This window comes from Erinaceus europaeus, chromosome 2 (assembly GCF_950295315.1).
Source record: "Erinaceus europaeus chromosome 2, mEriEur2.1, whole genome shotgun sequence".
NCBI lineage: Eukaryota > Metazoa > Chordata > Mammalia > Eulipotyphla > Erinaceidae > Erinaceus > Erinaceus europaeus.
Window position 1 is genome coordinate 3,783,490 of NC_080163.1, and position 22,982 is coordinate 3,806,471.

At 50.2% G+C, this 22,982-nt stretch overlaps 1 protein-coding gene across 3 annotated transcripts in view; it reads right to left on the reverse strand.

The window, feature by feature from the left end:
* Window positions 1-3,687: 3,687 nt before the first annotated feature.
* Window positions 3,688-22,982, reverse strand: part of LOC103125223 (orphan sodium- and chloride-dependent neurotransmitter transporter NTT5) — a 35,782-nt gene continuing 16,487 nt past the window's right edge. The window contains exons 9-13 of one of the 3 annotated variants that reach the window (XM_060174301.1): window positions 12,244-12,430; window positions 11,448-11,649; window positions 11,182-11,341; window positions 4,640-4,844; window positions 3,688-4,494 (exon numbers count right to left, since the gene is read on the reverse strand). In XM_060174301.1, the coding sequence (XP_060030284.1) occupies window positions 4,246-4,494; window positions 4,640-4,844; window positions 11,182-11,341; window positions 11,448-11,649; window positions 12,244-12,430 (1,003 nt within the window). In that variant the 3' untranslated portion in view covers window positions 3,688-4,245. Of the gene's footprint in view, window positions 4,495-4,639; window positions 4,845-10,338; window positions 10,528-11,181; window positions 11,342-11,447; window positions 11,650-12,243; window positions 12,431-22,982 lie in introns of those variants that run through there. The other 2 variants (XM_060174310.1, XR_009545255.1) reach the window with 2 other exon arrangements.

Genomic DNA, 22,982 nt, shown 5'->3' on the forward strand with positions numbered 1-22,982 from the left:
AGAGGGTTAAAGAATAGGAAAGCTGTCAGGGGAGGGGACAGGATACTGAGTTCTGATGGTGGGAACTGTGTGGAGTTGTACCCCTCTTATCCTATGGTTTTTGTCAGTGTTTCCTTTTTATAAATTAAAATTTAAAAAAGAAAGAAAGAAAGAGAGAGAGAGAAAGAAAGTAAGAAAGAAAGAGAGAGACACGCCCAGAGCTGTGGGCTGGCACAGTCGAGTCGTGATGACACTAGACCCAGAAGCATGGGGTCTGAGGGTGCATTCCCGACAGCACCTGTGCCAGAGTGCTGTGCTCTCTTGCTCTCTCTCTCCTATCACAAACAAACAAACAAACAAAAACAATCTGTAAGAAAGAGAGAGAGAAATACGCAGAGGGAGAGAGGGAAAGACAGCACACACAGGCTTCTTCCAGACTGGTGGGGACCAGGCTTGAACCTGGGTGGTGCGGGAGAGCTGTCCAGGTGAGAGCTATTCTGCTGTGCCTCCCATCCCCCGTCATCTCCTTTTTAAAAATGCAGTGCCAGGGACTGAACTCAGGAAGAGGCTCCCACACGTGTAACTTCTCCCATTGAAGCTCTCCCCTGTCAGCTTTGTAAGAAGCTTTATGAGTGACAGAGTGAGAGGAGAGAGCCTCTCTGGCACAAGTGACAGCGGGATCTGGATCCGGCAGGATCAAACTCAGGACCTCAGGCCTGTCAGTCCAGCTGCCTGGCCACACCAAGCTCGTTTTTTTTTTTTTTTTTTTTCATTTATTTTATTTTTTTTTTGCCTCCAGGGTTATCGCTGGGGCTTGGTGCCTGCACTATGAATCCACTGCTCCTGGAGACCACTTTTCCCCATTTAGTTGCCATTGTTATTATTGTTGTCATTGCTGTCGTTGTTGGATAGGGCAGAGAGAAATGGAGAGAGGAGGGAAGACAGAGAGGGGGAGAGAAAGACAGACACCTGCAGACCTGCTTCACCACCTGTGAACTGACCCCCCTGCAGGTGGGGAGCCGGGGACTCGAACCGGGGTTCTTATTATACCTGTCCCCTGTACACTTAACTCCGTGCACTACCGCCTGCCCCCCCCCCCAGCTCAGTTTTCAACTAGTAAATCAAGTCAGAGAGAGAGAGAGAGAGAAGGGAGTACACTTTTTAAAGTCATAGCCCTGCTCAGCTCTGAGCTCTGGTGGTACCAGGGGTTGAACCTGGGACCTCAAAGCCTCAGGTATGAGTTTATTGCATAACCACTGTGTCTTTCTCTCTCTGCATCTCTCTCAAAAATAAAATAAAATTAAAAAAAATTTTTTAAAAACCAAAAAACTTATTTTGATAGACAGACAGACAGACATATAGACAGATACCATAGCATCCCACTGCTCTGGCATTACGTGGTGTCAGGTGGTTGAACCTGCAGCCTCTGGAGTCTCGGGCATGCACGGTGCAGGTCCTGTGCTCTACCCTGCTGAGCTATCTCCCTGACTCCTCCAGCCCACATATATATTGGGACGCAGTTTTTTTGCAAGTCACTCGTGCCAGCTCCTGGGCTGCCCCCAGCTGTTTGGGTTGGTTTGTTTCGTTTTGAACTAGTCAGTGTATGTGCGTGTGAGGGAGCACACCGCTCTGTGGCCTGCCAGGCCGCCCCTGCACCCCTGGGTGCCCCCGCCGCTGCCCCGCACCCCGCGGCCGCCCCTGGTCTTCATACCTCTGCTGTCACCACTGAGCTGAGCTCCAGGCCTGACGCCACACGGGGTGGGGTGGGGGTGAGGCGGGTGGGGTGGGGGCTCTCGGTGTCCCCCCCCCCCCCCCGCCTGCGCCCCCGCTGTGAGCCCCCTCCTGTGTAAGGGGGGGGGCCACTCACGGCATCCGGAGCCCCTAGACTCCTGAGACGCCGGGGAGGTGGGAGGGGCGGCAAGGGGTCGGGATGCAGAGGTGGAGGGTGGGGGGGAGCAGAGGCGGGGCCCGCAGAGAGGCCGGGAGCTGGGAGGCAGGAGCCCTGCGCCCCCTTTACCCGCCACCGATGCGCGTGTCTGGAGCATCGGTCGCTGGAGCGGGTGCGGGGGGGGGGGCGCGCGGCCGGGGGGCTCAGCCCCGCGCGAGGCAGGCGACACCCCCCTAAGATCGCAGGAGATGCCGCTGAGAACCGGGGACCCCCCCAGCCGCTGAGAATCGGGGACCCCCCGCCGCTGAGAACCGGGGACCCCCGCCTCTGAGAACCGGGGACCCCCCCAGCCGCTGAGAACCGGGGACCCCCGACGCTGAGAACCGGGGACCCCCGACGCTGAGAATCGGGGACCCCCGACGCTGAGAATCGGGGACCCCCCAGCCGCTGAGAACCGGGGACCCCCCTCCCAGCCGCTGAGAATCGGGGACCCCCAGCCGCTGAGAATCGGGGACCCCCGACGCTGAGAATCGGGGACCCCCCGACGCTGAGAACCGGGGACCCCCCGCCGCTGAGAATCGGGGACCCCCCAGCCGCTGAGAACCGGGGACCCCCCGCCGCTGAGAACCGGGGACCCCCGACGCTGAGAATCGGAGACCCCCCCAGCCGCTGAGAATCGGGGACCCCCCTCCCAGCCGCTGAGAATCGGGGACCCCCCTCCCAGCCGCTGAGAATCGGGGACCCCCCTCCCAGCCGCTGAGAATCGGGGACCCCCCAGCCGCTGAGAACCGGGGACCCCCCAGCCGCTGAGAACCGGGGACCCCGCCCCGCCGCTGAGAACCGGGGACCCCCTAGCCGCTGAGAACCGGGGACCCCCCAGACGCCGAGAACCCGGACCCCTCCCTGGGAGCTTCGCAGGTCTGAGCTCTGAACCCCAAGTTCAGGGTCCTCTACCGCCCCTTGGACCCCGTCTCTCTGAACCCGGGGCCGCCTCCCTGGGGTCCCCAGCCACCCCAGCTCTGCAGAAACCTGACCTCTGCGGGGGGTCAACTCCCGCTAGCAGCTTCTTTCAACTTCTTTGGTTTGGGGGGTGCGGGCCTGGGGAGGAGATCCTTGACGTCATCAGTTACCAGGCAGATTCTGGCGGGCCGTGGAGCAGATGGCGTCCCCTCTCTTCCCCCTACACCCCTCCCCTTGCTCGCCCCTCCCCATATAACAGTACATTCTATGTTCCCTGGCCAAACCCAGCTCCTTAGTCAGACCCCTAAGATGCACCCACATGAGGGTTCCAGACGCAGGATGGAGAAAGAGCGCAGTAGAAACAGATGACATATTCGCTCACTGTGGGTGAAATGTCTGCTCTTTGTTTGTTGTTGTTGTTTTTAAATATGGTCTTGGCATCATCTTTATTTATTTATTGGCTAGAGACAGCCAGAAATCAAGAGGGAAGGGAGTGATAAGAGAGACAGAGAGACACCCACAGACCTGTTTCATCACTCGCAAAGCTTTCCCCCTGCAGGTGGGGACTGGGGGCTTGAACCCAAGCCCTTGCACATTGTAACATGTGCACAGCCACCCGGCCCTTCTTTGTTCGTGTTGTTGTTTGTTGTATTGCCAGCAGGGTTATCGCTGGGACTTGGGGCCTGCACAACAAATCCACTGCTCCTGACAGTCTCTCTCTCTTTTTTTTTTTTGATATGGCAGAATTGAGGGGGAGGGGGAGACAGAGAGACAGACACCTGCAGACATGCTTCACTGCCCGTGAAGCTGCCCCCCTGCAGGTGGAGAGCAGGGAGAGGGGTGCTGGAACCCAGGTCCTCTGGTATGGCAATGACGCTTCACCAGCTGCACCTCATCCAGTTCCCCCCAAATGTGCGGTTTCTGCAAACTACACTCAGTGCACAGATAGCTTGGCGTCTCTCTCTAAAACCAGTTCTTAGCGGCCGAGTTAGCGATGCACCCAGTTGAGTGCAGCTCTTACCATGCTCAAAGACCCAGGTTCAAGCGCCCCAACCTCACCTTCACGAGGGGTGAAGCAGAGTTGCAGGAGTTTCTCTTTCTTCTCTATCTCCTCCTTCCCTCTCAATTTCTCTCTCTTAAAAAAAGAAAAAAGAAAAAAGAAAGAATTGGGGGAAGTGGGGGACAGAACACACAATCTGCTCACAAGGAGTCCAGGTTCCAACAACTCATTTATTGGGTGGCGACTCGCCCGCCCCTGGAGCTCTGGGTCTGGGAGGCCGCGTCCTGCTGAGCTGGGCGGCTGTACGACTGAAGCTGGGGGGCTGGGGAGAGGACACCACAAGGGAAGGTATGGCCTCGTGGGGAGGGAGGTTTTAACAACCAGACCCTGTGAGCCAAGGAAGGACCCGGTTAGGAAGTCACGTTGTCCCGTTGTCCCGGCTGATACTGAGCACTTTCTTCCTCTGCATGAATTTGAAAGGCTGCTTGATGCCTCGGGTCAGGCTTCTGAGGGACGCCGAGGAGTCTCTCCCGATGGAAGGGTTGAAGGGAATGCCCTGGATGAGGCAGTATATGAAGTAACCGGGGACTGGGAGGACGACGATGGTGAAGAGGCCGGCCAGGGAGAACACGTACACCAGGGGGAAGTCTCGGACCACCTTGGTGGACTGTGGAGAGATGAGAGGGAGGGTCAGAGCCTCTGAGGCTCCTGGGAGAGGAAGGGCTGTGGAGGGAGGAGGCGAGGGTGGGGGAGACAGGGAGTGTGCCCCCCCCCAAAGGCGGGGGGCTGGGGAGGGTGGGAGAGAGGCTCACGGTTTTGGAGTCCCAGGCTACGTAGGTCATGGGGTAATGGTACAGGCGAATCAGAGACATCACCAGCAGGCTGAGCAGCAGAACAAGAATCAGGCAGTACCACATCCAGAAGTAGGAGACGGGGTGCTGGCAGGGAAACGGTATGTTGCCGAGAAGCCTGGGAAAAAAGCGCCCGGAGCTGCTGGGAGGGCCTCTGGGGCCTGACCTGTCCCCCAGCCCAGCGTCAGCACCTTGCAACTGGTCCGTGTCCCCTCAAGCCTGGCCTCCGCCCCTTCTAGTCGGTCTCCCATCCCATCCCACGTCAAGAAAAGATGCCAGACCTTCTTCTGTTCTGGAAACTTCTACTGGTGCCCAATGCCCTCAGGACAAAGACCCAGTCTCCCCTCTCCTTCAGTCCGTGAACATGTGCCAGGGACTCGGTACCCAGCGGCAAACACAAAAATCAAAGGGAAGGGCATTCTGGGAGGCAGCACAGTGCAGAGCGCTCGATTTTCCAGCATGAGGTCTCGAGTCTGAACCCTGGCATTGCATGTGCCAAAGCTAAGCTCTGCTGTGTGTTCCCCGGCTCGTAAATAAATAAATAAATAAATAAAATTAAAAAAGAGAAAGGACTGGGGATATAGCACAAAAAGACTCCTGCCTGAGGCTCTGAGGTCCCAGGTTCAACCCCCAGCACCACCATCAGCCAGAGCTGAGCAGTGCTCTGGTCTTTCTCTCTTTCATTAAAAAGTAAATAAATCGGGAATCTGGCAGTAGCACAGCAGGTTAAGCACACGGACCAGCGTGAGGACTCAGTTCGAGCCCCCGGCTCCCCGCCTGCAGGGGAGTCACTTCAGAGGCGGTGCAGCAGGTCTGCAGGTGTCTGTCTTTCCCTCCCCCTCTCTGTCTTCCCCTCCTCTCTCATTTCTCTCTGTCCTAGCCAACAAGGACGACATCAACAACAACAACAATAACTACAACAATAAAAACAAGGGCAACAAAAGGAAATAAATAAATAAATATTAAATAAATAAATTGGGGGTCAGGCGGTAGCACAGCGGGTTAAGCACACGTGGTGTGAAAGCGCAAGGACTGGTGTAAGGATCCCGGTTTGAGCCCCCAGCTTCCCACCTGCAAGGGGAGTCGCTTCTCAAGCGGCAAAGCAGGTCTGCAGGTATCCGTCTTTCTCTCCCCCTCCCTGTCTTCCCCTCCTGTCTCCATTTCTCTCTGTCCTATCTAATAACAATAGAAGTAATAATAACAACTACAAGGGCAATAAAAGCAACAACAATGGGAAAAATGGCCTCCAGGAGCAGTGGATTCATTATGCAGGCACCGAGGCCCAGTGATAACCCTGGAGGCAAAATCAAATCAAATCAAATCAATCAACAAAACGTATTTAAAGAAGAAAGCTGCCCATCCTCAGGGAACCCACGCACACATGCAGTTTCTCTGGGCGCCTCTGCACCACCTGCAGGAGTAGCGTGGGTGGGCTCTGGCCGACAGTGCCGCTCCCTTTCTACCTCTGTCCAGAAGCCTGCCTTGTGCCGCGAGTGTCTGTCTATAAATGCTTCCCTCTGTCCTCTGAGAGGAGTAACTCATCATCATTTGGACTCCAGACCCACCCGGATTTCCTGACACGGAGAAAGTCTCTGGAAACCACTGAGTGGCTGAGTGACCTCGAGAATACGTGAGCTGGTTCCAGGAACTGGTCCCCCTCGCTCTCTGCACCTCTGTCTTCTGCCCTTGAACCACCTGCTCCCTGGCGGTGGAACAGGCTGCAGGTCTCTCTCTCTCTCTCTCTCTCTCTCTCTCTCTCTCCACACCCCTCTCAATTTCTCTGTTCCTTTATTTCTCTCTATATTATAATTTTGAAGGAAAAAAAAGGTGGGGATGGCTGTGAGGAACGGTGGTATTTGTCTTCTAGGCAGTGAGCCCCAGAAATAAGCCTGTGGCAGAGAAGATCAGAAAAGAAAACACTCAGCAGAACTTGGACTGGAGTGGGTGTAGTGCACCCAAGTCAAAGACTCTGGGGGGGCGGGGAGTTCAGGTCCTGGAACATGATGGCAGAGGACCCAGTGGGGGTTGTTTTGTTATGTGGGAAACTGGGAGGTGTTATGCATGTACAAACTACTGTATTTACTGTCTTACTGTTGCCTGTAAAACATTAATCCCCCAATAAAAAAAATAATAAGCCTGTAGCGAAGAGAATGGGAGAAGGGAAAAGGAGGAGGAGGAGGAAGGGGAGGGGAGGGGAGGGGAGGAGGAAGAGGAGGAGGAGAAGGTACACAAAGAGGAGGAGGAGTGGGGAAAGGAGAAGGAAAAGGAGGGAGAGGTGGAGGAGGAGGAGGAGGAGAAGGTACACAAAGAGGAGGAGGAGTGGGGAAAGGAGAAGGAAAAGGAGGGAGAGGTGGAGGAGGAGGAGGAGGAGGAGGAGGAAGAGAAGTGAAGAAGGAGGTAGCGGAGGAGGAGAAAGAAGAGGAGGAAGAAGAGAAGGAGGAGGAGGAGAAGAATTAGACCATAGGCTAGTGAAATAGCTCGCTGGGGGAGGGCGCTGCTTTGCCTCATGCTTGACCCAGGTTCAAGCCTGACCCCCAGTGCACTGACGGGAGTTTCAGTACTGTGGCGTCTCTCTCTCTGTGTACAGGCACAGGTACAGGTACAGGCACAGGCACAGGCACAGGCACAGGCACAGGCACAGGCACAGGCACAGGCACAGGCACATATACTATACATACACATACACACATCTTTCAAACAAAGCAGACTAGAGGGTCAGAAGATGGCTCAGTGAGTAGAGCATGCGCGTGACCATGCGTGGGGACCCCAGTTGAAGTCCCTAGCCGTCACACGGGCGCCCATGAGAAAAGGAAGCTTCATGGGCTGTGGAGCAGTGTTGTGGTACCTCACCTTCTTTCTCTAAACCCCACTCTCTAAAGAAAAGAAATAAAGAAAGACAGGAGAAAGGAGGGGAGGAAGGTAGGGAGAGTCTGCAATTGTGCAAGCACGGAGACCCAGTGAAAAGAAAAGGAATTCGACCACATCCCCCAGTGCAGTCACAGTCCGAGCTGGCGTCAGCTCTCATTTTAACGATGTCTTCTTCGGTTTCTGTGAGAGAGCGGAGCATCTCTCCCTCACGACCACGTCCTCAGGCATGGACACACAGGACTAGCTGCCAGATGCTCCCCTGCCCTAACCCTGACTCCTCAGAGTCTGCTTGCCACACAGCAATCCTAAATACCTTTAAAGGAAAAGGATGGGGGGCAGGTTTACAGTCCCTTTGCCCCTGCAAAAGGACCCAGGTCGGAGCCCCCAGTGCCACAGGGCAGCGTCGTGTGCAGCACTGGCAGGGGCTCCGGGAACAGCACCGTGGTGCACGGGTGTCTCTCTCCCTGTCTCTCTGTCTTCTGAAATTAGAAGGAAAAAAAAGTCCACTGAGAGCTATGGAATTGCTCATGCTCAAGGCCCTGGCACAGACAGACGAAAGAAACACAGGCTGAGTATGATTGTCTACCGCCTCACAACTCGCCAGGGCCTCCCCCCATCCTGCAGGGAGAGAACGTGCTCGAAGGCTCCCACGACCCGTCCAGTGTCGTCACCTGACCTTCTAATCCAACCTTTCTGGTCTCTGTGTCCCTCAAAACCCTCCAGGCAGGGCTCTTTCCGCTTGCCTTTGGGACCTGTTCTGTTTGTTCGTCTGTATTACTGGATGGAGACGGAGAGAAATTAAGATGGGAGGGGGACTGAACAGTAGCGCAGCGGGTTAAGCACACGTGGCGTAAGGATCCCGGTTCGGGCCCCTGCTCCCCACCTGCGGGGGAGTCGCTTCCCAGGCGGTGAAGCAGGTCTGCAGGTGTCTGTCTTTCTCTCCTCCTCTGTCTTCCCCTCCTCTCTCCATTTCTCTCTGTCCTATCCAACAACAATGACAGCAGCAGCAGCAATGGCAACAATAACTACAACAACAAGGGCAACAAATGGGAAAAATGGCCTCCAGGAGCGGTGGCTTCATAGTGCAAGCACCGAGCCCCAGTGATAGCCTGGAGGCAAATAAATAAAGAGAGGAGGAGAAGACAGAGAGGGAAGAGGACAGAGAGCCATCTGCAGCCCTGCTTCACCACTCGTGAAGCTTCCCCCCCGTAGGTGGGGACCAGGGGCTTGAACCCAGTCCTTGCGCATTGTGTGTGTGTGTGTGTGTGTGAGTGTGTGTGAGTGTGTGAGTGTGTGTGTGTGTGAGTGTGTATGTGTGTGTGTGAGTGTGTGTGTGTGTGTGTTTGTGTGTGTGTGTGAGTGTGTGTGTGTGTGTGAGTGTGTGTGTGAGTGTGTGTGTGTGTGTGAGTGTGTGTGTGTGAGTGTGTGTGAGTGTGTGAGTGTGAGTGTGTGTGTGTGAGTGTGTGTGTGTGTGTGAGTGTGTGTGTGAGTGTGAGTGTGTGTGTGTGTGAGTGTGTGTGTGTGAGTGTGTGTGAGTGTGTGTGTGTGAGTGTGTGTGTGTGAGTGTGTGTGAGTGTGTGTGTGAGTGTGTGTGTGTGTGTGAGTGTGTGTGTGTGTGAGTGTGTGTGTGTGTGTGAGTGTGTGTGTGTGTGTGTGTGTGAGTGTGAGTGTGTGTGAGTGTGTGTGTGTGTGAGTGTGTGAGTGAGTGTGTGTGAGTGTGTGTGTGTGAGTGTGTGTGTGTGTGAGTGTGTGTGTGTGTGAGTGTGTGTGTGTGTGAGTGTGTGTGTGTGAGTGTGTGTGAGTGTGTGTGTGAGTGTGTGTGTGTGAGTGTGTGTGAGTGTGTGTGTGTGTGTGTGTGTGAGTGTGTGTGTGTGAGTGTGTGTGTGAGTGTGTATGTGTGTGAGTGTGTGTGAGTGTGTGTGTGTGTGAGTGTGTGTGAGTGTGTGTGTGAGTGTGTGTGTGTGAGTGTGTATGTGAGTGTGTGTGTGTGTGAGTGTGTGTGTGTGAGTGTGTATGTGTGTGAGTGTGTGTGTGTGAGTGTGTGTGTGTGTGTGTGTGTGAGTGTGTATGTGTGTGAGTGTGTGTGTGAGTGTGTGTGTGTGTGTGTGTGAGTGTGTGTGTGAGTGTGTATGTGTGTGAGTGTGTGTGTGTGAGTGTGTGTGTGTGAGTGTGTGTGTGAGTGTGTGTGTGTGTGTGTGTGAGTGTGTTTGTGTGTGTGTGTGTGTGTGTGTGTGTGTGTGGTTCACCAGAGGCACCACCACCTGGCCCCTGGGACTTGCTCTTTCTACTCCTGGAACGTGTTCTTAAAGCCTTGCCATGTAGGGTACAAAGGGGGCTCTGCTACGTTGCTGGTGGGAATGCAGATTGGCGCAGCCCCTTGGGGGGACTGTATGGAAAGGTCTTTAAAGGGCAGGGGTAGATAGCATATGGTTATGCAAACAGACTCTCATGCTGAGGCTCCAAAGTCCCAGGTTCAATCTCCCCCCACCAGTATCAATCAGAGCTGATTAGTGCTTTGGTAAAAAAAAAAAAAAATGGAGGGGGGAGGCAGTGGCACACTTGGTTAAATGCACACATTACAGTGCACAAGAATCCAGGTTCAAGCCCCTGGTCCCCACCCACAAGGGGAAAGTTTCATGCGTGGTGAAGCAGGGCTGCAGATGTCTCTCTGTTTCTCTCCCTCTCTATCTCACTCTCCCCTCTCAATTTCTCTCTATATCTACCTAATAATAAATAAGATAAAAACATTTTTAAAAGAGAGTGTCTTTAAACAAACAAAAAAATGTAAGTACCTTATGATCTAGCAACAGTGCTCTTAGGTATTTGTCCAGCGGACACTCGGACACTAGCTGGAAGGGACACGTGCAGCCCTGAGTTAACAGCTGCGTCACCCATGACACCAGAGAGTGGAAGCAGTCTAAATGCCCGTCAGCAGAGGACTGGTTGCAGAAGTTCTGGGACACACTCTGTGGAATACTACTCTGCAATCAAAAATGACAACAGTACATCCTTGGGAACAAAATGGATGGAACCAGAGGTGGTGACGTTTGGCAAAATAAACAAAGAGCTGAAAGACAGCTACCAGACAGCTTCACTCATCTGCAGAATCCAGAGATCAGATGACCTTGGGAGGGCACAACAACAGAAGCAAGTAGACAGTTTCTAAGATGTGTGAGAGCTCTGGTGGTTATCTCTGGGAGGTGGGAGAGTAGGGCACGGGCTTTGCTGGTGAGTATAGTGCGGAGCCCATGACCCTGTGACCTACCATTAAACACACGCACGCACACACGCACACGCACCTTGCCATGGCTTCTTCTGTTCTATTTCACTCAGGAGTCCACTCCCCTTACTGGGAAGACCCTGCCACAACTGTGCCTGAGCTACCCACCCACACCCATGCCCACCCCTATCTACCTCTGCCACTAGGATGCCAACTTCCTGAGGACTGGGGTACTTGGCATACTCATGCACATACACACACACACACACACACACACACACACACACACACCGTAAGTACCCAGAAAGGTTAAAAAAAAATCAAGAAGGCCCTGAAAGTCTAAGGTCCCCAAGTCCCTGGAGTTGGGTGAGAAGTGAGACAAGAAAGGGTCACCCTCCAGATCCCAGACTCTCACCTCTGGACCCCTAAGGCCTGGACCACAGCCACGGTTTCCAGTATCATGATGACGGTCACGGGGAAGATGGCCCAGTACTCACTCAGTAGCCTGAGGTAGTAGATGCCCGCAGGGCGGATGAAGAAGAGGCCGCACAGGAACAGGAGCAGAAAGATGATGACTGGAGAGACAGTGGGTTGGGGGCCAGGTCACAGGGGGCCGGGGCGAGGCAGAGGCCCCCGCTGCGGGAGGGTCGCTGGGAGGAGTGGGGGTGCAGGTCAGAGTACCGGAGAGCAGCTTCGTACAGTCCCTGGAAGTGGCAAAGGTGTCCTGGAGCGTGGTGATGATGGCCTGTGTGATGGCGACCAGGTAGCTCAGTCCCACCGACAACAGGAACACGAAGAAGAGGATGGTCCAGAAGACGGAGCCGGGGATGAATGACATGGCCTCAGTGAACACCAGGAACGCGAAGCTTGGGCCGTCCCCGACCTGTGCCGGGGGGAAGAGGCCTTGAAATGTGCGCGCAGCAAAGCTGACGGCACAGAGGTGTGCCGGGGCCAGGGGGTGGCGCAGCGGGTTAAGCGCACAGGGCGAGAAGCACAGAGACAGGTGTAAGGATCTGGCTTCCAGCCCCGGCTCCCCACCTGCGGGGGGGGGGGGGGGGTCACTTCAGGGGCAGTGAAGCAGGTGTCTGTCTTTCTCTCCGCCTCTCTGTCTTCCCCTCCTCTCTCCATTTCTCTCTGTCCTAGCCGACAACAAAAACAAGGACAACAAAAATGAAAAAGAAAAAGAAAAATAAGCCCCCAGGAGCAGTGGATTTGTAGTACAGGTATCAGGCCCCAGGGGCAGCCCTAGAGAGACACACACAAAAAAAAGAAAAAAGCAAAGAAAGAAAGAGAAAGGAAGCGAGCAGCTAGGTGCCCGCCCGGGGCATGGGGCAATCAGCCCTGTCTGGCTTTCCCCTGGGGGACACAGTTGTGGGGCTTCTGGGAATTTAATGGCCCTGGTGTTCGGCAAAGCCGCAGTTTCCGTCTTGCTGAAGGCTCCGAGGGAAGCTGGGCCCCTGCCACCTATGGTACCGACCTTTTCCAGCTGCTTCTCCAAGCTGCACTCTGTCAGGAAGTTCAGGACCAGGTCCCTGGTGCTCTGGGGGAGGTTGTTAAACCAAGAGGTGAAGACCTGGGTCGGGTTGTCGTTCAGGTACTCAGGAGGCAGGGCCTCAGCAGGAAGCTTGCCCTTGATGACCAAATCTGTGATCGTTTCAGCATTCCTGGGGGGAGGGGGGGAAGAAAGTGAGTCGGTGGCCCAATGTATCATTCTAAAAAAAAAAAAAAAAGCCGGGAGTCCGGTGGTAGTGCAGCGGGTTAAGCACAGGTGGAGCAAAGCGCAAGGTCAGTTTAAGGATCCCGGTTCGAGCCCCCAGCTCCCCACCTGCAGGGGAGTCGCTTCACAGCCAGTCACGCAGGTCTGTAGGTGTCTGTCTTTCTCTCCCGTCTGTCTTCCCCTCCTCTATTTCTCTCTGTCCTATCCAACAATGACCACATCAATAACAACAACAATAATAACTATAACAACCATATAAAACAAGGGCAACAAAAGGGAATACATAAATATATTTAAAAAAAAAAACTTCTGGAGGGTTCCAGGGAGCACTGAAGGGCCATCTTGTGCTACCCAGCTCTGCTAGGTTCAACTGTTTCTTTCACTTAAAAAAAAGATGGGGGAGGCAGGCGATGGCATAAGGATCCCAGTTCAAGCCCTCGAATCCCCACCTGCAGGGGGGTCGCTTCACAGGCAGTGAAGCAGGTCTACAGGTGTCTGTCTTTCTCTCCCCCCTCTGTCTTCCCCTCCTCTCTCCATTTCTCTCTGTCCTATCCAACAACAACAATAATAATAACAACAGTAAACAACAGGGCAACAAAAGGGAAAAAAAATGGCCTCCAGGAGCAGTGGATTCATAGTGCAGGCACCAAGCCCCAGTGATAACCCTGGAGGCAATATATATATATATATATATATATTTTTTTTTTTTTTTTTAAACAGAGACCAGAGCACTGCTCAACTCTGGCTTCTGGTGATGCTGGGGATTGAACCCAGGACCTGGAAGCAGGAGAATGAGTCTTCTGCATCACTATTATGCAGCCTCTCCAGTCCCTCAGTACTTTTTTACTTTAATTAATTAACTAATTTATTTTACCAGAGCCCTGCTTGTGTCTAGTTTTGGGGGGTTCTGGGGATTGAGCCTGAGACTGGGAGCCCCAGGTAGGGGCACCTCTTTACAGAGCCGTGGTGCTGGCTCCCCCATATGCTCCAAGACATTGTCTGAGGCCTGCTGATTCTTTAGCCTTGCCTGGTCTTCCTGCCAGCCTTTCGCTGCATAGTCCACACTCTCTCTGTTCATACTGAAGCACTACATGTCCTGTGGAACCTTAAAAACTCAACTCATGGCTGAGCAGGTTGTGGTCTATATACACAATGGAATACTACTCAGCTGTAAAAAATGGTGACTTCGCCGTTTTCAGCCGATCTTGGATGGACCTTGAAAAAATCATGTTGAGTGAAATAAGTCAGAAACAGAAGGATGAATATGGGATGATGTCACTCTCAGGCCGAAGTTGAAAAACAAGATCAGAAAAGAAAACACAAGTAGAACCTGAAATGGAATTGGCGTATTGCACCAAAGTAAAAGACTCTGGGGTGGGTGGGAAGAATACAGGTCCATGAAGGATGATTGATGACATAGTGGGGGTTGTATTGTTAAATGGGAAACTGGGGAATGTTATGCATGTAAAAACTACTGTATTTACAGTTGAATGTAAAACATTAATTCCCCAATAAAGAAATAAATTTAAAAAACAAAAAACAGGGAGTCGGGCTGTAGTGCAGCGGGTTAAGCGCAGGTGGCGCAAAGCACAAGGACCGGCATAAGGATCCCGGTTCGAGCCCCCGGCTCCCCACCTGCAGGGGAGTCGCTTCACAGGCGGTGAAGCAGGTCTGCAGGTGTCTGTCTTTCTCTCCCCCTCTCTGTCTTCCCCTCCTCTCTCCATTTCTCTCTGTCCTATCCAACAACGACAACAACAATAATAACTACAACAATAAAACAACAAGGGCAACAAAAGGGAATAAATAAATAAAATAAATATTTAAAAAAAAAAAAAAAAAGAGCAACAAAAAGAAAAAACAAAACAAAAAACTCAACTCATGGGGGTCAGGCAGTAGCGCAGCGGGTTAAGCAACCCACGTAAGGATCCCAGTTTGAGCCCCCGGCTCCCCAGCTGCAGGGGGGTCACTTCACAGGCGGTGAAGCAGGACTGCAGGTGTCTGTCTTTCTCTCCCCCTCTCTGTCTTCCCCTCCTTTCTTGTTGTCCTATCTGGCAAGAACAACTTCAATAACAACAATAATAATAACCACAACAGTGATAAAAAACAATAAGGGCAATAAAAAAGGAAAATAAATAAAATATTTAAAAAAGCCTCAACTCATTGCAGGCCAGGCATCACGTTACAGTGCTCAAAGGCCCAGGTTCAAGCCCCTGGTCCCCATCTGCAGGGGGAAAGCTTCACGAGAGGTGTTTCTCTGTCTCTCTCCCTCTATCTCCCCCTTCCATCTCGATTTTCCTGTATCTTTTTTAAAATTTTTCATTTATAAAAAGGAAACATTATGAGCCCCCGGCTCCCCACCTGCAGAGAAGTCCCTTCACAAGCTGTGAAGCAGGTCTGCAGGTGTCTACCTTTTTCTCCCCCTCTGTCTTCCCCTCCTCTCTCCATTTCTCTCTGTCCTATCCAACAATGACGACAATAATAACTACAACAATAAAACAACAAGGGCAATAAAAGGGAGTAAATACATAAATAAACAAATATTTTTTAAAAAAAGAAACATTAACTAAACCATAGGATAAAAGGGGTACAACTTCACACAATTCCCACCACCAGAACTCTGTATCCATCCCCTCCCCTGATAGCTTTCCTATTCATTATCCCTCTGGGAGTATGGACCCAGGGTCATTGTGGGAGGCAGAAGGTGGAAGGTCTGGCTTCTGTAATTGCTTCCCCGCTGAACATGGGCGTTGACTGGACGGTCCATACTCCCAGTCTGCCTCTGTCTTTCCCTAGTGGGGCAGGGCTCTGGGGAAGCGGAGCTCCAGGACGCACTGGTGGGGTTGTCTGTCCAGGGAAGTCTGGTCGGCATCATGGTAGCATCTGGAACCTGGTGGCTGAAAAGATAGTTAACATACAAAGCCAAACAAATTGTTGACCAATCATGGACCTAAAGGCTGGAATAGTGCAGACGAAGAGATGGGGGGGGGGTCCTCTATTTTCTTTTTCTTTTTTTTCTTTTTTTTATATTTATTTTATTTATTTATTCCCTTTTGTTGCCCTTGTTGTTTTATTGTTGTAGTTATTATTGTTGTTGTCGTTGTTGGATAGGACAGAGAGAAATGGAGAGAGGGAGGGGAAGACAGTGAGGGGGAGAGAAAGATAGACACCTGCAGACCTGCTTCACCGCCTGTGAAGCAACTCCCCTGCAGGCGGGGAGCCGGGGTTCGAACCGGGATCCTTATGCCGGTCCTTGTGCTTTGCGCCACCTGCACTTAGCCTGCTGCGCTACAGCCCGACTCCCGGGTCCTCTATTTTGTAGATAGCTAGTAGACCTATTTTAGTTACATGCCAAAGGGCCTGTGACTATACTACTGTTTGGTTGTTTTTTTTTTTTCCTTGCCTGAGCCTGAAATCTGATATGCAGGTGGGTCCTAATTATTCTCTGGGGAGGCGATGTCATGGCTGGCAGAAGGACCAGAAACCTCAAGGGGAAGGCCTGCTATGACTTCACTGGTAAGAGGAGGGAAATCCAGGCTTCAGAAAGGCCAGCAGCCTGACTACAGGTCCTGCTGGGGACGGCAGGTTCAATATCTGGACTCAGCTTGTCACTGAAAATAACGGCAAAGTTTGGAGAGGTGTTTTTTTTTTTTTTTTTAGTCTTCTGAGAAGAATAGAAATATTGCCAAGACAATGAGTTATCAGAGGAAAAGGGATTTCCCGAGCAGCTGTGGGGTCCACCAGACTGCTGGCTTGGACAGTGTGCTGCCTTGCCGTGAGCGTTCCAGGTTCAGGTGCAGACCCACTGCGTTGAGCTGTAAACTTCTGAGATCTCTCTCACTCTCTTGTGTCTCTGTCTTTCTTTTTCTAAAATTTATTTATTTTCCCTTTTGTTGCCCTTGTTTTTTATCATTGTTGTAGTTATTATTGTCATTGCTATTGATGTCATCGTTGTTGGATAGGATAGAGAGAAATGGAGAGAGGAGGGGAAGACAGAGAGCGGGAGAGAAAGACAGACACCTGCAGACCTGCTTCACTGCCTGTGAAGCGACTCCCCTGCAGGTGGGGAGCCGGGGGCTCGAACTGGGATACTTAACACCGGTACTTGCACTTGGCGCCACCTGCGCTTAACCCGCTGCGCTACCACCCGACTCCCTGTCTCTGTCTTTCTGTCTAACTTTTTCTATCTGGAAAAGTCAGCCTGGAGCAATAAAGTCCTGGAGGTGATTACTGAAGCAACTTGGCTCCATGATGCAGAACTATTGATCTTCACAGAAACACCTAGGTGTTTGATTAAGTCAGTGGGTATTATGTGCAAAACTGAGAAATGTTATACATGCACAAATTACTGTATTTTGTGGGTTTTTTGTTACTGTATTTTATTGTTGACTGTAAGCCATTAATCCCCAATAAATACAATAAGATCACTAGGTACTATCACCAGTCACGATGACAGCAAAATCTAACCATTCAAGTTTGACATAATCAAAACCAGAGAACAGGGGCCCAGACAGTGGCTCACCTGGTTGGGCACAAAGTCTGGGGTTCAAACTCCCTCTCCCCACCTGCAGGGGCAAATCTTCACAAAGCGATGAAGCAGGTCTGCTGGCGTCTCCCTCCCTCTCAATTTCTCTCTATCCTATCAAATAAAATAGAAAGAAAATAAATAGGAAAAATGACTTCCAAAAGTGGTGGATTTGGAGTGCTGACACTGAGCCCCAGTGATAATCCTTGGTGGCAAAAAGAAAAGAAAAGAAAAGAAAAGAAAAGAAAAGAAAAGGAAAGAAAAGGGTGGGGGAGATAGTATAAAGGTTATGCAAAGAGACTCTCACGCCTGAGGCTTGCAGGTCCCAGGTTCAGTCCCCACACTATAGTAAGCCAGAGCTGAATAGTGCTCTGATAAAAGAAAAAGAAAGATAAAAAGGAAAAATAAATTCTTTTTATGTATATATATTTTTTATATTTATTTTATTTATTCCCTTTTGTTGCCCTTGTTGTTTTATTGTTGTAGTTATTATTGTTGTTGTCGTTGTTGGATAGGACAGAGAGAAATGGAGAGAGGGAGGGGAAGACAGAGAGGAGGGAGAAAGACAGACACCTGCAGACCTGCTTCACCGTCTGTGAAGTGACTCCCCTGCAGGTGGGGAGCCGGGGTTCGAACCGGGATCCTTATGCAGGTCCTTGTGCTTTGCGCCACCTGCGCTTAACCCGCTGCACTACAGCCCGACTCCCCGGAAAAATAAATTCTTAAAAAATAACTGGAGGTGGGGCAGGCAGTAGTGCACCCACTTAAGCACACGGAGTACTAAGCACAAGGACTCATGCAAGGATCTAGGTTCGAGCCCCCAGCTTCCCATTGGGGAGCTTCACAAAAGGCAAAGCAGGTCTGCAGGTGTCTGTCTTTCTCTCCCTCTCTATCTCCTCCTCCCCTTAATTTCTCTCTATCTTATCCAATAAAAATGGGGAAAAAATGGCCACCGGAGCACTGGATTCCTAGTGCTGGCATCAAGCCCCAGCGATAACCCTAGAGGGAAAAAAATAAAAAATAAAATAAAATAATGAAAAAAAATAACCGAGGAATAAAAATGAATGAACGCAAAACTCTCTTCTAGGTCTTACTTCAAACTGGAATTATTTTATAGTTCTTTATGCTGCATATTTTGCTGTGTGACTCTTGTAAATATTTCTGTTTTAGGGCCAGGCAGTGGCACACCTGCCGAGCACACACATCACAGTGTACGAGGAGCCAAGTTCAAACCCTTGGTCCCCACCTGCGGCGGGGGGAGCTTCACAAGTGCCAGGGCTACAGGTGTCTCTCTCTCTCTCCCTCCCTCTATATCCTCTCAATTTCACCATCCCCTCTCAATTTTTTTATAAAGACATTCACTTCTTTATTATTATTTTTATATTTATTTATTTCCTTTTGTCACCCTTGTTGTTTTATTGTAATTATTATTGCTGTTATTGATGTCATTATTGCTGGGTAGGATAGAGAGAAATGGAGAGAGGAGGGGAAGACAGAGAGGGGGAGAGAAAGACAGACACCTGCAGACCTGCTTCACCACCTGTGAAGCGACTCCCCTGCAAGTGGGGAGCCGGGGGCTCAAACCGGGATCCTTATGCTAGTCCTTGCGCTTTGCGCCACATGTGCTTAACCTGCTGCACTGCCACCTGACTCCCATCATCATCATCATCATTATATTTATTTTTTGGATAGAGACAGCCAGAAACCAAGAAGGGGGAGGTAGAGAGGGAAAGAGACAGACAGACACCTGCAGCCCTGTGTCACCACCAATCACAAAGCTTCCCCCTTGCAGGTGAGGACCAGGGGCTGGAACTTGTGTCCTTGTGTAGTCACTGTAACATGTGCCACCACCCAGCCTCCCTCTCTTTCTTTTTTAAAAAAAATTATTATTATTTATTTATTAAATAGAGACGGCCAGAAATTGAGAGGGAAAGGGGTGGCAGAGAGGGAGAGACACACACATACAGCTGCAGGCATTACTCTCAAAGCTTCCCACCTGCAGGCGAGGAGCAGGGGGCTCAAACCTGGGTCTTTGTAACATGTAACTCAACCAGGTGCACCACCGCCACGCCACCCCTCCTGTGCTTGTTTTTCTGTTTTTCTTTTAACCAAAGGTTTACAGCAGTTAGGGGGATTGAACCGGAGACCTTGGAGCCTCAGACATGAGGGTCTCTTCGCAGTTACAACTTCTCTGTCTCTCTAAATATATATATATATATATATATATATATATATATATTTATTTATTTATTTATTTATTTATATATAATAAGTAGGGCAACAAAGTAAAAACCCTGGGTTGAGGGTGAGGGTGGATGTTCAGCTTCACAGGGCGGGGGGGGGGGGATGGAATGGGACACAGTCTTTTGGAGTGGGAATGGTGTTTATGTACACGCCTATCAATTTGTAGTCATATAAATTACTATTTAATTGATATTGAAGGGGAAAATTGATTGAATGTCTCAAACTTTTAAAATCACACACTGAGTCTTTTTAATACACAGGCTGAGTCTTTCATATGTTGACTCTCTTAAAAGTTTAGACCAGGGGCCGGGTGGTGTTTGAGTGAGCATGTTACGGTGCACAAGGACCCAGGTTCAGGCCCCCTGTCCCCAGCTGCAGGGGGAAGGCTTTGCAAGTGGTGAAGCAGTGTTGTTGCAGGTGTCTCTCTTGTCTCTCCCTCTTTGTCACCCCCTTCCCTCTCAATCTCTGGCTGTCTATGCAGTAACTAAAATTTAAAATAATAAAAAATAAATAAATAAAAGCTTAGACCAGGGAGAATGGAAGCAACCGGTGGCACAGCTATATACAAATAATGTCAAAGGACATAAATTATGTTGATGTTGTGTATGACACAGCAAGTAATTCTAACAAAGGGATATCTCAAAGTTAGCCCAATTGCCAAATACGGTGATTATAGCAATAACTATTTATTGTATTCTTAAACCCTAAGACAGCAGGAACCTCCCACTTCCTCTATAGAGTCTATATTTCCCCAATTCTGGAACCTCTAGGGTGGGGCTCACTTTCCTGCATGCTTCTCTCAGTTCATACCAAATGATATTGCATCCGCTGATCCCAACCTAATCAACTCAACAAGTACCACCCCAGCATGCTTCACTTCAGACTGTGTCCAGAGACATCAGGTGTGGAATGCCAACCCTTCACCCTCATTACTCGGGAAAGACCTTTCCTTTCATAGGATTCTCTAATTCCATTCCAGGTGGTTCACTTCCTAACAAAGCCCCAAAACCTATATAGACCAGGTCCTGTAAGCTAGAGCATATGTTCACATGTATCCATAAATTAAGGTAAAATATATACCTGAAAGCAAAAATACACAATAGTCTGTAGTGAGTCAGTATCAAGTTCATAATGAAATAGTGTCTACTTATAATTAGATACCCTCCTCACCTACTTCCTATTACAGTTCTCTCACTCACCCCAAAGCTAACCTTATCAAAGCAAGGACTACAAAAGCTGAATAAGGGCAAGAGACTGGCATACTTTAACAATGACTCTTTAGTCACTATCAGGCCACCCCATCAGCTGGGACCCTAATCGGGGAGTCCTGAGATTCCCAAACAGACATGATGGGCCTAGACCTCAAATAAATCCCTCTCTCCATTGTTACCGGTCATTTCTATCAGGAACAACACAACAGACCCCTTTGTGGGTCCCCATGGGACCTTGCCCTCAACTTGGATTAACAATGGCAAAGAATGTTCCATCCTCTGAAGGGAGGATGGACAACATACTCTATGCTCCACCTGAGGAAGATGGGTCGATATTGGGGCAGCCTAGAATGTTCCTACTCATGACCAAAGATTGTGAGCTCAGATCTAGAGGGATGTAGAGGTCACATAGGCTCCTAAGCTGAGTATGGGCCCCAGATCACATCAAATCGATGGGGTTTATAGTCAACAATATTTATACACCTTTCCCATATTAAGGAGCTACTCTCTCTTCCCTGATCCAGCTTTCTGGTCCTTTTTCCCGCCATGACATCATCTCCCCAGAAAATAACTTGGATCCACCTGCATATCAGATTTCAGGCTCATGGGAAAAAAGAAAAAGATTTAAAAAAAATAGTATAGCCACAGGCCCTTTGGAATATAACTAAAATATACCTACTAGCTATCTACAGAATGGAGGGCACCCCCCCCACCAACTCTTCATCTGCACTATTCCAACCTTTAGGTTCATGACTGGTCAACAATTTGTTTGGCTGTGTATGTTAACTCTCTTTTCAGCCACCAGGTTCCAGATGCTACCATGATGCCGACCAGACTTCCCTGGACAGACAACCCAACCAATGTGTCCTGGAGGTCTATTTCCCCAGAGCCCTGCCCCACTAGGGAAAGAGAGAGACAGGCTGGGAGTATGGATCGGCCAGTGCCCATGTACAGTGGGGAAGCAATTACAGAAGCCAGACCTTCCACCTTCTGCCTCCCACAATGACACTGGGTCCATACTCCCAGAGGGATAATGAATAGGAAAGCTATCAGGGGAGGGGATGGGATACAGAGTTCTGGTGGTGGGAATTGTGTGAAGTTGTACCCCTCTTATCCTAAGGTTTAGTCAATATTTCCTTTTTATAAATAAAAAAATTTTTAAAAAAGAGGAGAGGGCACTAGCGAATGCATGTATACTAAGGTTTGGCAATCTGGGGGTCATTTTAGAATCCTGCTGGCAAACATGGTTTTGTAATGTACTATATTATTTAATAAAATAGGCATATATTATTTTGAATTCTAAAAAATATATATAATAATCATAAATAATGTTTTATCAAACTGGGGACGTCATGCTTGAGAGTCCAACACACACCCTCCTTGCCACCTCCCAGGCTGTACTTCCGTGGCTTAAGTACGTGCCTGGTATCTTATACTAAAAGGTAGAAGGTACAGAGAAAGCAAGCAAAGCACCACTCAGATTGGCCAGGGGGGAGGTCTTCCATGCTCCCCAACACTCCTGCTCCCGGTCAGTCTGGACTGATGACTGCCTGATTAAAGACCTGGTACTCCTCCCCACCTCCATCCAAACTAAAAATCCACCCATCTAATTCTTTGTAGTAGACAAAAAACACATTCTAACTCTTTGTCTAACAGTCAGATGGGAAGTAAGAGCAGGGACAGGCAGACAAGGCAGGCTGGGGTTTGCAAAGTCCCTTGGCGAGCTGAGTGTGTTTGCTGTCTGACAGGAATCCGTGCATGTGGCTGACGACTAAGGACGAGGGTGCTGTTGAGTGGACGTCTCTCTGCACAGGTGTGGTCTCGGACACCGTGATACTTGGCACTAGTGTGATCTTGAGTATCTGAAGCCTTTTAGCTGTTTCTGTGGGGTTACTCTGAGGGGGGTCTTAGTGGTGACTGAGTCTAAAGGCTTCTAGAACCAGAAAAAGAATCTCCGTTTTTTCAGTACAAGGGAAAATAAAGGATTGTTAAGTGCACCTGAGCTGTTTGAATGCAGATCTTTGTTTTTGTTTTTAAAGCATTTGTTTATTAATGAGAAAGATAGGAGAGAAAGAACCAGACATCAACATTATCAAACAAAGCAAGGACCACAAAAGCTGAATAAGACTGGCAGACTTTAACGATGACTCTTTAGTCACTATCAGGCCACCCCATCAGCTGGGGCCCTAGTCGGGGAGTCCTGAGATTCCCACACAGACATGCTGGGCCTAGACCTCGAATAGATGCCTCTCTCCATTGTCACTGGTCATCTCCATCAGGAACAACATAATGGACCCCTTTGTGGGCCCCCATAGGACCCTGCCCTCAATGTGGTCCAACAATGGTAGAAACTGTTCCATCCTCTGAAGGGGATTTGGAATAACATGCTCTATCTACCACCTGAGGAAGAGGAGTCCTGAAATTAGTGCACCATGGAATGCTCCTGCTCAGGACCACAGAATGTGGTCACACAGGCTCCTTGCTGAATATGAGCCCAGATCAAATCAGTGGGGTTTACAATC